This window comes from Tenrec ecaudatus, chromosome 12 (assembly GCF_050624435.1).
Source record: "Tenrec ecaudatus isolate mTenEca1 chromosome 12, mTenEca1.hap1, whole genome shotgun sequence".
In the NCBI taxonomy this organism is placed as follows: Eukaryota; Metazoa; Chordata; class Mammalia; order Afrosoricida; family Tenrecidae; genus Tenrec; species Tenrec ecaudatus.
In genome coordinates this window covers 13,439,079-13,452,020 of record NC_134541.1, presented here as the reverse complement: position 1 = coordinate 13,452,020, position 12,942 = coordinate 13,439,079, and the positions used below count along the sequence as shown (strand labels likewise).

Genomic DNA, 12,942 nt, shown 5'->3' with positions numbered 1-12,942 from the left:
ACGTGTGATCACCTTATTTGGGACAGGCTACTTCCACTCAGTGTCATGTTTGAAAGGTTCTTGCATGTTACAGCATGTGTCCATGCCCCATCCCTTTTTATCACTGCATAGTATCCAACATGGGTACTGTGATATTTCCATTTTGGATGAAGCAAACCCACTGCCACCGAGTTGGTTCCGACTCCCAAGAACAGAGCTGCTTCTTAAGGTTTCCCAGACTGCTGTGCATCCTGACAAGCGTAGACAGCCTCATCTTTCTCCCTCAGAGCAGCTGGTGAGTTTGAACTTCTGACTTTGTGGTTGGCAGAAAGGTGAGGCTGTCTGCTCCCAGAAAGATTCATAGCCTCAGAAACCCAGAGGCCGTTCGACGTTGCCTGTGGAGTCTGAATATGGACTCCATGCCAGCTGCATTTGGTTTTGAATCGTTATGGGAACAGACTGCCAAGTCTTTTCTTCTGGGAACCCATTGGGTGGGTTCGAACTGGGTTAGCTGCCCAGTGTGTAACTGCTCTGCCCCTAAGCCTCCTTCTTTTGCTTTAAAATATCTTTTTATAGATCAAATGTGGGAGCAAATGACAGATGGATTTCTCAATGTCCCCACAGGGTAAAACAAAGCATGGGGGTGTGCTGGGATGGAGAGAGTCTTTCTGATGAGTCTGGTTTTCTTTTTGTACAAGGGTCTGAAAGGACAAACCCTTGGGGCCATGGGCCTCTAAGACCCAGGAGAAAATGACCCTGGATCAGGGAGGTCAGTGCTGTCCCTTTGGCTCTGCTGCGTGGCTTAGACCATGGCTGGTAAACCAGTGTGCAGTGCAGTACTTCTCAAGCTGGGACATGTATGTGTCCACGCTGGCCTTCTTGGAGAAAAACTACATTTCCCAGCCCCACCTTCAGCAAGGAGTTCCATGTGACCAAGTTCTGACCAATGAGATGGAAGGAGGGAGACAGTGCCTTCTTTGCTCCATCCTTCCTACTGGCTGGCATATGGACAAAGTGGTTAAAATTCAAGCAACCCGGTGGGACCCTAAGGTGGTAGGTGGCTATGGATGGTGGAGGAGCCACAGAAAGAATTTGGGGACATCAAGATGCCACACCACCTCTTATCTGCATGAGAGAAATATCTGTTGTGCTTACATCACTGTTAGTTTGTGGTGTCCCCTTCCAGTCAAATCTCACTTCAGTGAGTGTGCTTCCACATCCCCCCTCAGACATGAGGAGGCTGACATCATGGGCGTTTTCCCCAGAGCTTTATCGGTACTTAAAGACTGGAGGAAAAAACAACATCCCCTGACGATTTCTTCCCAGTGTTCATTGAATCTACGCTACCCCTCCTTTTCCTAGTAAACAGGGACCCACATCATTGTGGGAGATGGGAACAATTTCAGAGACCCTTCTCTGCTGCTCTGACTCAGGACTGAGACCCTCCTCCCCTTCTCCAAGGTCCTCATCGGGCACCTGGTCCCCTTTCTGCAGTCAGGAGAAAATCCAGAACAGACTTAGGAGGTAGAGAGGGCTGCATCTCAATCGCCCCTCTTTATCATGAGATCTTGGGTAAGCCACTTCACCTCTGTGAGCCTCGTTTTTTTTGTTCTGTGGTGGGGGGAAATGGGGCTCATGGAAGGAGAGGCTGGCGCAGAGCAGTGCTCAGTGGCTCTGTTTGTTTCTCTTCTTCAACTTACGCCTTGCAGATACGGAACCCAGCGCGTCCCTATGTCTGAAGCACACCCAGAGACAGTTTCACCAAGCAGGATGTTTACTAAGTTTCGGTAAAGCGCCCCTGGGCGTTATAGGAAAATAGAATTCTTTATTAAAACAGCAAGGCACAGCAGTCGCTGCTAGTCAGGCTACACTGTGTTGATCAAAAAATAGCATCAGAATCAATGACTTTGGGACTAGACCTTCCAATGCGCCGAGTGTTTCTGGGTGGAAAGTGTCGGCGGGGCCGGTGGGCGGGGCTTGCGGGTAGGGGACCCTGGTGGTAGGAGATGACCCTGATCAGGTATTTCCTAGGCTGTGCACCTTGGACAGCGGGCTCACCTGCGAGCCCCTCCCTCCCTCTTAGGCCCCGCCCACCCCTCTATTGGCGTGAAGTCCCGCCCAGGGTGGTGCTGGCCTGAGCACCAGGCTCACACACCAGCGCTCTGGGTTCCTACAGGCTCCGGCTCAGGCACGGCGGCGGCACCCGCATGGAGCACCCCCCACCCCAGCACACTCATTTTTCACAGTCACTGTCTAATTTTGGCAGCGAGTGATACACGTTGTCCATTGCCAGCAGCGATCCAAACCCCCCCCCCCAAAAAAAAACCCTTTTTAAACAAATCTACTTTCCGTTTATAAAGTGACTCTGTTTAAAGGAAAATAGCAGGTAAACAATACAAAATATATGCCCCCCAAACAACATCTATATAATGAGGAGGAGGGTGGCAATCGGACACTTCCTTAGATTAGCCTAAGAGTACTTCTAGAGAATGCCCAACAATTCTGAGTCTGAAGCGAGGTATGCAGCACTACCAGGACATCTAGAACCTTCCTAACACTGCTAACACTCATCCCGCCCTCTTTCCCACCCACCCACACATACACACCCCACACCCAGAGCCATCAAGCCATGACGCCTCTCCCCTGTGACCCTGCAGGGCAGAGTGGAGCTGCCTCTTGTGGTGGTTTTGGAGGCAGCTCTGCAGAAGCCGAGTGCCACATCTCTCTCCCACGGAGCGGCTGTTCCTTCGAACTATTTGGTAGCAGCCGAGCGCCTTCTGTGCTCCATGTACTACACTCACTGCCAGGGAGCCACTCAGAACCACCTCCAGGACAGGGTAGCACTGCCCCTGTGGCTTTCCAGGGGTGTAACTCTTAACGGAGGTAGAAAGCCTCATCTTTCTCCCAAGGAGTGGCTGGTGGTTTTGATCTGCCTTGAGTCTGAGGCCTGGGGAAGCCCCCAAAGGCTTGGAGCTGTTCTTCACTCCACGGCTTATATTAAAAGAGAGAGGAAGGGAGGGCTGGGGAAAGAGGGGAGGAAGGAGAGAGAAAACCAACAAAGAGATTAAAACAAGGAAGAGTTTAATTCACTGTCTCCCAAGCTGTCCTTCACTGTCTCAGGGACCAGCTGGAATGGCCTGCTGGGAGAGCTGTCTCTTCCCAGAGCAGTTCCCTAATGATCGGGCTCCACAGAGACTCACCTTCTGAGGGAGCTGGGCCCACTTTGGGAAGCCAGGGGAGAGCCCTGCCCTGACTGGAAAGGGGAAAGGTCCTAGGGGCTCTCCCAGCTGGCCGGGTTGCAGCCCTGCAGAGGGAGCTTCCAGGGGCTCTTCCCCACCCCTCTTCCTCCCTGCCTTCCTTTCCGAGCCAGGGATGAGGTGGCTGAGGGTTGCCATGGAAACTGGCTCCGGTCCTCCTACACAAAGCTACCAGCCCTGATTTCCTGTGGAGTTAAGAAGCAGGCAGCAGCGGGGGTCACCCAGGCGTGAAGATGGGTTTCCCTGGGGATATCCCACCTCCTGCCAATCACAGTGCCTGCCTGGGAATCCCGAGGGTGCCTGGAGCCTGAGGGCCAGGGAAGCCCCCAAGTCCAGAGCTGTTCCCAGAAGAGCTTAGCTGTCCCTGGACCAGTCAGAGGTCCTCTCCTTGCCTGTCCTTTAAAGCCAAAAGGACCTAGCTGTGTCTGTCCATCTCACGCAGTGCATGCACACATGGGTCCCTCTGGCTCCACCCACTTGCCTGTTCCAAACTAGACCACCCTCTTGAGCCCAAGGGACAAAGAGCTGCTTCTCCCCCATCTGCATCCTGGGCAAGAAGTCTGTTCCCCCAGACCCTACCATGTAGGAGCTGTGTTGCCCTGGGCAGGTTGCCACACCCCCTCAGAGCAGGCTTCCTTGTGTGTCAGGAAATTCCCCCCCTCTTCTCTTCAGAGAGGCATGAGAAGCAGAGCTGCGATGCCTACCATTCCTGCCAAGGGCATTTAGAGGGCATGAAAGACAGGCACAAATGTGAGTAATGTCTACCTCCCCAGGCAAGGCTTCTAAGCAAAGTCCTTCTGTCTGCTTGGCTCCTAAGGCCCAATGAAGAAAGTATAGGGTTCCCACGCGGGGTGCCCCAGGACTGGAGGAGCAGTTACTGGCTCCCATTCCTTGATGTTAGTTCTCTGAACAGGAGTTTCAGAATCAAAAGCCTTCCGGGGCAGGAGGCCCTGCAAACCAGGAAGCCACCCCAGACCAGAGCTCTGCCCCTTCCTCAGGGACTCTACGGCTCTCCTCTGCCCAAAGGTGGCCACGGGGATGCGGCCACACCCACGTGCTCAAGAGAAGCTGGCCCTTCCTCATCAATGTTCTCAGAGCTCCACTGTCATTTATTGTTTTGCCCACTGCCATCAAGGTGATGCTGACTCATAGCAACCGTATAGGACAGGATAGAGCAGTCCCTGGGGGTTTCCAGGACTGTGACTCTTTATGGGAGTAGGAAGCCTCATCTTTCTCCCACAGAGTGGCTGAGGGTTTCGAACTACTGATTTTGAGGTTAGCAGCCCAACAAGTGACTATTATACCACCAAGGCTCCTTTAAAAAAAAATTTAAGCATGGGTCAAACAAAGATCGTGCCCACAGGTGGTGCTATGGGGCAAAAAATTTCCATGTGGACCCATGGCCACCCTATAGGACATGGTAGAACTGTGAGTTTCTGAGACCGTCACTCTGTACAGGTGTAGAAAGCCGTGCCTGTCTCCCGAGGAGTGGCTGGTGGTTTTGAACTGCTGAGTTTGAGGGTTGCAGCCCAACTGGTAACTGCTATGCCTCTAGAGCTGTTGGGCAAGAAACCTTCAACTCCTCCTCCTGAACGTGTCCCTTCTCAGACCCCTGGCTGGTTCTTCCTCAGCGGGCATCAGGGATGTGCCTGCCTCAGTGTTCCTACCTGAGAGACAGACCTGGAGTCACCGACCCATCTGGAATTCTTGCCTTCCATGCTTGGTGGAAGCTGGCGGGCGGCTACAGGACTGAGCAGGTTTCAGACCAAGACAGGGTGGGAGGACAGACCTGGGACTCTGCAATATCAGCCTGTGAGAAGCCTCTGGGTCCCCGCTGTGTGTGGGGTCACCATGACTTAGGTGACATCAGCTCAGGACCTGAAGACCATCATGCCAGGAAAGGGGAGGCTACTCCTTGGACCCCAGTGTTCTGTCCCCGGATGAACCAGCCCCAGAAGAGCCGGCATTTTTCCAAGCAGCAAAGACAAGAAGACATGCCTAGAAGGTGGGGTACGGAGGCAGTGAGTATTCTAAGGGGGCTTCCCTGGCTTTAGCTGGGTTCATAGTCATTGGGAGTGAAGCTGGTTTCAAAGGTCACACTGCTAGGTCCTCCACTAGCATTTGCTGGGCAGCATCTGCTCTGATTGGCTGAGGCCCAGACCACACCAGTGAAATGGTTAGAAGGTCACCCTTGGGGAGCCAGGGGGCAGTAACGACTCCTAGTTTGGCTCTGTCTGCATGCACTTGTGTGGACTTGCGTGGCCTTCCTATGACAGGAGGAACGAGGCTTGTGGGAGAGGCCAGATTCTGATCTTGGAACTAAAGTTGGGCAGCAAATAGTCCAATCTTCTCCATGTCTTCCCTGGGTTCGCCTTCTTTCAGTCCCCCTCCTTCCTACAGCTCCCGCCCCCCACCCCCCAGCCTTCTAGCAAAAAAAATCAGGCAATAGGGTGTTTACAGCTCTGCCCCTCAGGCAAAACTGGTCACAGGAAGCAGGGAGTGGGTAGGTGAGGACTGGGTGGAGGCCTGGTCTATCCAGGACCTCATGGCCGCACACGGTAACGGATGGGCACATCGTGTTCCGGCTGCATCAGACCGAAGCCATATCTGCTGAGGTCAAACTCTGGGATCTCTGCCTCCGGGTTGGCCAGCTCCAAGTCCAAGTGCATCAGTACCAGGACCACGAATCTGCAAAGAGAATCAGGCAGAGTCAGGGGCAGGGACCAGGGGATGGAGGGGTGCAGAGTAGGAAGAAGGCAGAAAGGTGTCACCCCAAGTCACACTCTGGGCAAAGGGAGAGATCGAGAGAGCAAAGGTGCTGACTGCCAACCAAGGATCTAGCCCTGTTCTGGCTAGACTGGCTCTGAGACTCGTCCTGCCTCCTGGGCTGTGAACAGAAGTGCTCGAGTCACTTCCAGGCCAAAGCACGTAAGACCTAGTGGCATTCTGGAGTGGTCTCTGGGGTGTGCTCGACTGGGCACAGAAAGGTTGGTGGTTCAAAGCTACCCTGCGGTACAGTGGAAGAAAGGCCTGGCGATCTCCTTCCGTGAAGATTTTTCACCAGAAAACCCCACAGAGCCATTTTTCTCTAGAACGCCTGGGCTTGGCAAAGGGTTTGGTTTGTGTTTGAGCGGGGGCTCTGCAGCCTGCCCCTCCCCTGTCAGGGTAATGATGGACGCCTCCTGTGGAGATGGAGACAGGTCGTAGAGAGAGCCTGGCCCTGAGTTGGTGCACTGTGAGTGAGATGTACGTGTTGCCGGCTGTTCTAGGCCTCGAGATGGGGAGTCAGCTTGTTACTGTAGCCTGGCACAGCTTATCTTGATTGTTACACCCACGCTCCCCATTCCTCCTGCCCACACACATCCCTCTCCTGGACAGGGCTGCGGCTCACCCACAAGGTGCCTTTGTGAAAATGAGAGAGAGGCACCCTCCCTCAAGATAGTCTGCTGTCATCTGCCAGAAGCGGTGCTCATTACTGCCATCTTCTGGAACGGGGCTGTAATAAACATACAAGGCTACCCTGGTGGCACCCTGCCGGCTAACGGAAACCTTGCGGTTTAAACCCAGCCAGTGGGCCTTGGGATGAAGCCCCAGAGATCGGCTTGTGTGCAAATCACAGCCAAGAAAAACCCAACGGGGTCATACGGGGTCACTGTGAGTCTAAACCGACTCCGCGGCATCCAACAACAACCCCATCTAAGACCGCACGGCGCCCTCTTTAGCTTGGGGTCAGCCCTGCCTGGTGTTAACTGGTCCCTGCCTACCTGCCTCTCTGAGCCCTGCCGGTTGTTAGGAAGGTGCAGGACTGGGTCTTTCACTACTCTGGGCCTCTGATCACCCTCCCCTTTGCCACCTGCCATTCCACCAGGTACCCAGTGCCAGGCTATTGCTAAAGAGGCTCTGCTAGCCTCACTGAAGGAGCCAGGTGGGAAGGAGGGCAGAGAGATGCCAACACTGTGGGCAGCAGAGCGGAGCCAGTCTCCAGCAGCTCCTCCCCGTCTCCAGGTCTGGCCCCGTGGGAAAGGTAGTGTGGGACCCTGCCATCTCTGAAGCGCTAGGGAACCAGAGATGAAGCGATATGGGGGGTGGCCCTGGCACCTCCCCTGCTGAGGCGCATGGCCTGGCAAATGATGACACCCTTCAGTCTCCCTTTAGACTGATACTGGCCTCGCAGGGTAGCCGTGACAATGAAGTCGCCGCTAGTCACTTGAGCGAACACACACTAAGTACTGGACACTGTTGGGGGCATTTCGCCCCATGCTCTTCTTTAGAAGGTACCTGGTGTTGGTCGCACTGGTGAAGCGCCAATTGCAAGGTTGGGGGTTCACGGGAGCAAGCTTCCATAAAGGTGCTCAGCTTTGGAAACCCTATCGCCCTCCACTGTTGAGTCAGTGCCAGCTCACCGCGACCCTACAGGACAGAGTGGGACTGCTCCTTAAGTTCTCTGAGGCTGGAAATCTTGACAGGAGCTGAGGCTTCATCTTTCTCCCCAGGAGCTGCTGGTGGATTTGAACCACTGACCTGCAGTTAGCAGTCCAACACTGGGCCCAGTGCACACCCAGGTATCTTTGGCAACCTGGTGATGAAGTTCTCATCTGTCCTACAGGGTCACCACGAGTTGGAATCGACTAGACCATAACATGTTTTCTTCACATCTGTCAATGTGGTCAGTTCTGACATGGCTGTTTGTTTTGAAGGCAAAAATATGTTTCGGCAAGGTTGGCTTAGAGCAGTGGTTCTCAACCTTCCTCATGCCGCGACCCTTTCATACAGTTCCTCATGTGGTGGTGACCCCCCTCCCAACCATAACATTATTTTCGTTGCTACTTCATCACTGTCACTTTGCTACTGTTAGGAATCGTCATGTCAATATCTGATAGGCAGGATGTATTTTCATTGTTACAAATTGAACATAATTAAAGCATAGTGATTCATCATAAAACAATGCATAATTCTATATTGTGAATAAATGAAATGTTTCCTTGAAGCATGGTGTAGCATGGGTAACAGTGTTCACACCTGGTACTCGTATGTGGGCATATCGGCATGTGGAGACGGATAGAGGAGCGGTGTCTCGGTTCCTAAGACCATTGGAAATTTGTGTTTTCCGATGGTCTTAGGAGACCCATGTGAAAGGGTCATTCGACCCTCAAAGAGGTTGGCACAAGGGTTGAGAACCACTAGCTTAGAGGATGATTTGGTCATAAGAGGACTTTCACATTTGCATCTGTGAGAGACATTTTGTGAATGGAAAACAAAACCCAAAATCCTGCCGGAATTCTCAGACCACACTCAACACCCACCAGCTGCCTCAGTTCACTCTCATGCTCTCTCCTTCCACTTTGGTAAAGCGTCCTTCCACCACAGCCCACTAACGCACTGGCTGCAACCCTTGACACTCTTCCACCAGCAAACTGCAGCACTGGGATGAGAGATACACTGCTGTCTGCAGGGCCAGCAGTTCGAGTCTACCAGCTGCTCTTTGGGAGAGAGCTGAGGCTGTCTGCACCCATAAAGACTGATAACCCCAGAAACCCAAAGGGCCACTAGGGTCACCGAGGGGCCACGTTGACATGATGGCCGTGTGTTTGGAGGCTGCTGAGTTGTCTTCAAGCGGCTTCCAAACACACGATGACCTTCTGTGCAACAGAACCAAATGTTGCCTGGTCCTGCCCCATCGCCAAAGTGTCATCTTTAGGCGGATTCTGTGTGGGCTTCAAAAAGTCCATGGAAACATACCATTATCTCTTCATTCCATTTTGTCCATCAACTTTTGGAAGCCTCCAAGTATTTCTGAACCATGTAAATCCAATGGTCCTACTCACACCGTCCAGTGGGGGCCACGGATGTTTGGGGTGGGTGTGGGTTGCAATTCTGAAGCCTTGTGGCTTTTGTCTTGCGGTTCTGCATGCTCCAGTGGCGTGTAGGAGCGAATATGACATGAGTGAGGAGCCGACGGCCGTGTCCCCAGCTCACTGATGAGAGAGAGACCTGAAGCAGAAAGACGGCAGGCAATGGTGCTCAGTCTCTTGCCCACTGCTGCCGTCAGGTGGGCTCCAACCTAGAGTGACATAATGGGACAGAGTAAAACTGCCCATCGGGCTTCCAAAGCTGCATCTTCATGAAAGCTGACAGCCACATCTCTTTCTCCATGTGGGTTTGAACTGCCGACCTTTCGTATGGCAGCTGTGCATTGAACTCCTGTGCCACGAGGGCCCCTTTCAATGATGACCAAACAAAACCAAACACTGAACCAGCCAGCATGACCCATGAGGTCCCCTGGGTGTGTCCAAGGGGAGCTGAGCACCGTCAGGCCTTTCGGAAGTAGATCACCAGGCCTTTCCTCTGAGGCTCCTCTGGACAAGTTTGAACTGCCAGCCTTTCAGTTAGTAGTTGAGTGCTTAACTGAGTGCACCCCTCAGGCACTCCCTTACCTATTAGCACTCAAACCGCACAGCCATGGAGTCTACCGACCCTATAGGGCACGACAGCATTTCCCCTGTGGATTCCAAGACTGTAAGTCTGTATAGGAGTAGAAAGCCTCATCTGTGTTCTTCAGAGCGGCTGGTGGTTTCAAGTTGCTGACCTTGCAGTTAGCAGCCCAACATGTAGCCACTACAATCATCATACCAGCTGGCATTGGTGGGATGCCTACTTTGTGCCAGGCAGGGGGTTAAGTACTTAAATCCTAGGATCCAATCCGTTTCTGCCCACACCTGCCCTCTGATGGCATTTTGATCAGTAGCCCTATTTCACAGCTGAGAAAACACTCTCCGAAGGGTGAGCAGCTTATGATGCCATGGGGCTGAAACAGGGACACTGCGCAGCTGGCAAAGCCTCTGGTCTGTGTGCCATCTTGGGTCCAAGTCTCTTGGGGTGCAGGGGAGGGAAGTGATGCATCCTGGAACCTCTGCCTACAAGAGGTGTGACCAGGACAAATGAGGTGACTTCTCTAGACTCAGCTTAGACGGATGCCAACCACACTAGCAAGGTTACCATGACAATGAAGTGCGATGGCAAAAAACAACACAATTAGCTCCTTTACCCGAACCCAAACTATGTGCCAAACACCGTGTGAAGCACTTAGTACCCATTCTCTCACGGTTCTGTCCAGGAACCTCAGGGAGTAGGAGCCACAAGCTATGCTGCTGGGCAGGCATTCGTATGCCCATGCAGGGACAGTGGGGTCAGCCAGTTCCCGCCCAGAGATCCTCAACAAGCCGCAGCAGCTGCAGACTCGGACAGCTGTGGTCGGTGGGACGGAATGTCCAGGGCACCAGGCTTGGAGAGACTTTGCTGCCAGATCTCATGGCTTCACAAGAAAGCAGAACCCCCTGGGACTGAGTATGGCCCTTGGACACCCTTCAGACCTGGCACCGGACAACTCTGCTTTGTGGCAGAGCCAAGCCATACCCTGAGTGCTCACAGCCAGGAGGTCAGCACGCTTTATAGCAGCGGTTCTCAACCTGTGGGTCACGACCCCTTTGGGGGTGTCAAACAATCCTTTTACATGGGTCGCCTAAGACTATTGGGAAACAGATTTCCAATGGTCTTAGGAACCAAGACACCGCTCCTCTATCCATCTCCAGGCGGGTCCGCCCACATGCAGATACGCCCACCTACGAGTACCCAGCCTGAAGACTGTACCCATGCGACACCATGCTTCAAGTCAACATTTCATTGACTTGTCATTAGAAATAAATATTTCACCATATAGAATTACATATTGTTTTTGTGATTCATCACTATGATTTAATGATTTTCAATTTGTAACCGTGAAAATACATCCTGCCTATCAGATATTTACATGTCAATTTAACAGTAGCAACATGACAGTGATGAAGTAGCAACGAAAATAATCTTATGGTTGGGGGGTCACCACCACATGAGGAACTGTATGAAAGGGTCGCGGCATGAGGAAGGTTGAGAACCGCTGTCCAAGAACAACCAGCCCTGACCGGTCCCAGGGCAGCTTTGGCCAGGGGCGCTCCTCGGGAGTCAGGAGGGGGCCGTTCAAGGAAGGATGATGGAAATGGGAGACCCAGGGATGAGCTGTGACGCTGGGGGGCCTGCACCTAACGTCCAGAAATCAAGCGTGACGGCTGCGGGAAGCCAATCTGCTGTGGACACGACCACCCGCATCACAAAGGGCTCTGTCTTCAAATGGGTTTTGATGACAACACTTTAAGAACATTGGGTTGAACCGCCCCCATGGGGTTTGGAGAGTGTAACTCTTGCCGGGCGTAGAAAGCCCCCTCTTGCTCCCAAGGAGAGGCTGGTGGTTTTGAACTGCTCCTGGTCTGGTGGGTAGCAGCACAAGGCATACCCACGATGCCACCAGGGCGCCTTCTTTCTAAAAAAATTGGCACACATGAAAACAAACCAAGAAAAACCATGTGCTGGTGGTGAAGTTCGAACCAGCTGTGGGCAGGAAAGGGCTCCGCTCCCTAGAGGCCAGAGGGAATCTGTGCTCTAAGACCCCTAGTTCTCGGCAGAGAAAGGCTTGAGCCTCCTCCCCAAGTCCCGCCGCCCCAGTCCACACTCACTGTTTGATGCTGTTGATGGCGTAGCCCCTCCCGAGGCACTGGTTGAGCCCCGCACCCCATGGCAGGTTGTAATTCTTCAGCCGTTTTCCATCCTTGTAAAAGTCTTTCTTCTCTGTCCCATCAGCGTTGAGGAATCGGTCGTATTTAAATTTCTGAAACAAGAACAAGGTCTGCTTCTGACACCGCTCACAGGCATGCAAGGAGCAGGCTGCGAGAATGTTCCTGACAATCTTGTTGATAAGCAGGAAGCACGGAAGCAACCTCGGTGTCAACTCACAGGGGCTTGGGGGCCGTGATGGCAGCCCTCTTAAAGGGAGAGGCTGGTCTGAGACTGGTTATGGAGTGAAAACAGAATCAGAAAGGTATGGGTGATAAGGCCCTGCGCCCTGGTGGCGCAGCGTTTATACACTGGGCTGCCAACCCCAAGGGCCTTCTACTCCTGAACAGTTACCACTTCCGAAACCCATAGGAGCAGGGCTACCCTGCCCTATAGGTCGCCATGAGTCAGAATTGACTTGATGGCAGTGAGTTGAGTTATGGACACATCTGGTGGAGTCGTGGGCTAACCATGTGATCATCGGTTCAAACCCACCAGCCACTCCTCGGGAGACAAATGAAGCTGTCGGCTCCCATAAAGGTTTAAAGTCTCAGAAACCCACAGGGGCAGCACCACCCTGTGCTACAGGGTCCCATGAGTTAGAATCGGCTTGATGTCAATGAGTTTGAGGGGGTTCTTTGTGTGAGCGTGCATTTAACGCATCTACCTGTTCATTTGTGCGCGAGTGTGTTGTGTAGACAGTTGTTGCTGTTGGGGGTTGAGTTGGCTTTGACCATAGCAGCCCATGTACAGCAGAATGAACCACTGTCAGGTCCTGCACCTGCCTCACCATTGTTAAGCTAGATCCCACTGTTGGTGGCAGCCACTGGGTCAATCCAAGTCCTTGAGGGACTTTCCGCAGCCCACCCGCAATGGCCCTCTCCATGTACACTCGCAAAGGCAAAATATAAGGTTACATTCCAAACCACAGTCAGGACTCTGAAACTGGAGTGGGTCAGAAGGGTTTTTGTTTTTTTCTCTTTTCCTTTATAGTGTTGCAGTTTGGCACTGTCCCGTCGGTCTTGACTCACAGTCACCTGACTGACAGCAGAAGGAAGCGCCA

General features: G+C 52.9%; 1 protein-coding gene across 1 annotated transcript in view; it reads right to left on the bottom strand.

Moving 5' to 3' along the window:
* Nucleotides 1–3,043: 3,043 nt before the first annotated feature.
* The window catches only part of PTGIS (prostaglandin I2 synthase), a 43,532-nt gene continuing 33,633 nt past the window's right edge, over nt 3,044–12,942 (bottom strand). The window contains exons 9-10 of the mRNA XM_075528581.1: nt 11,783–11,934; nt 3,044–5,924 (exon numbers count right to left, since the gene is read on the bottom strand). Of these exons, the coding sequence (XP_075384696.1) occupies nt 5,780–5,924; nt 11,783–11,934 (297 nt within the window). The 3' untranslated portion in view covers nt 3,044–5,779. The remainder of the gene's footprint in view (nt 5,925–11,782; nt 11,935–12,942) is intronic.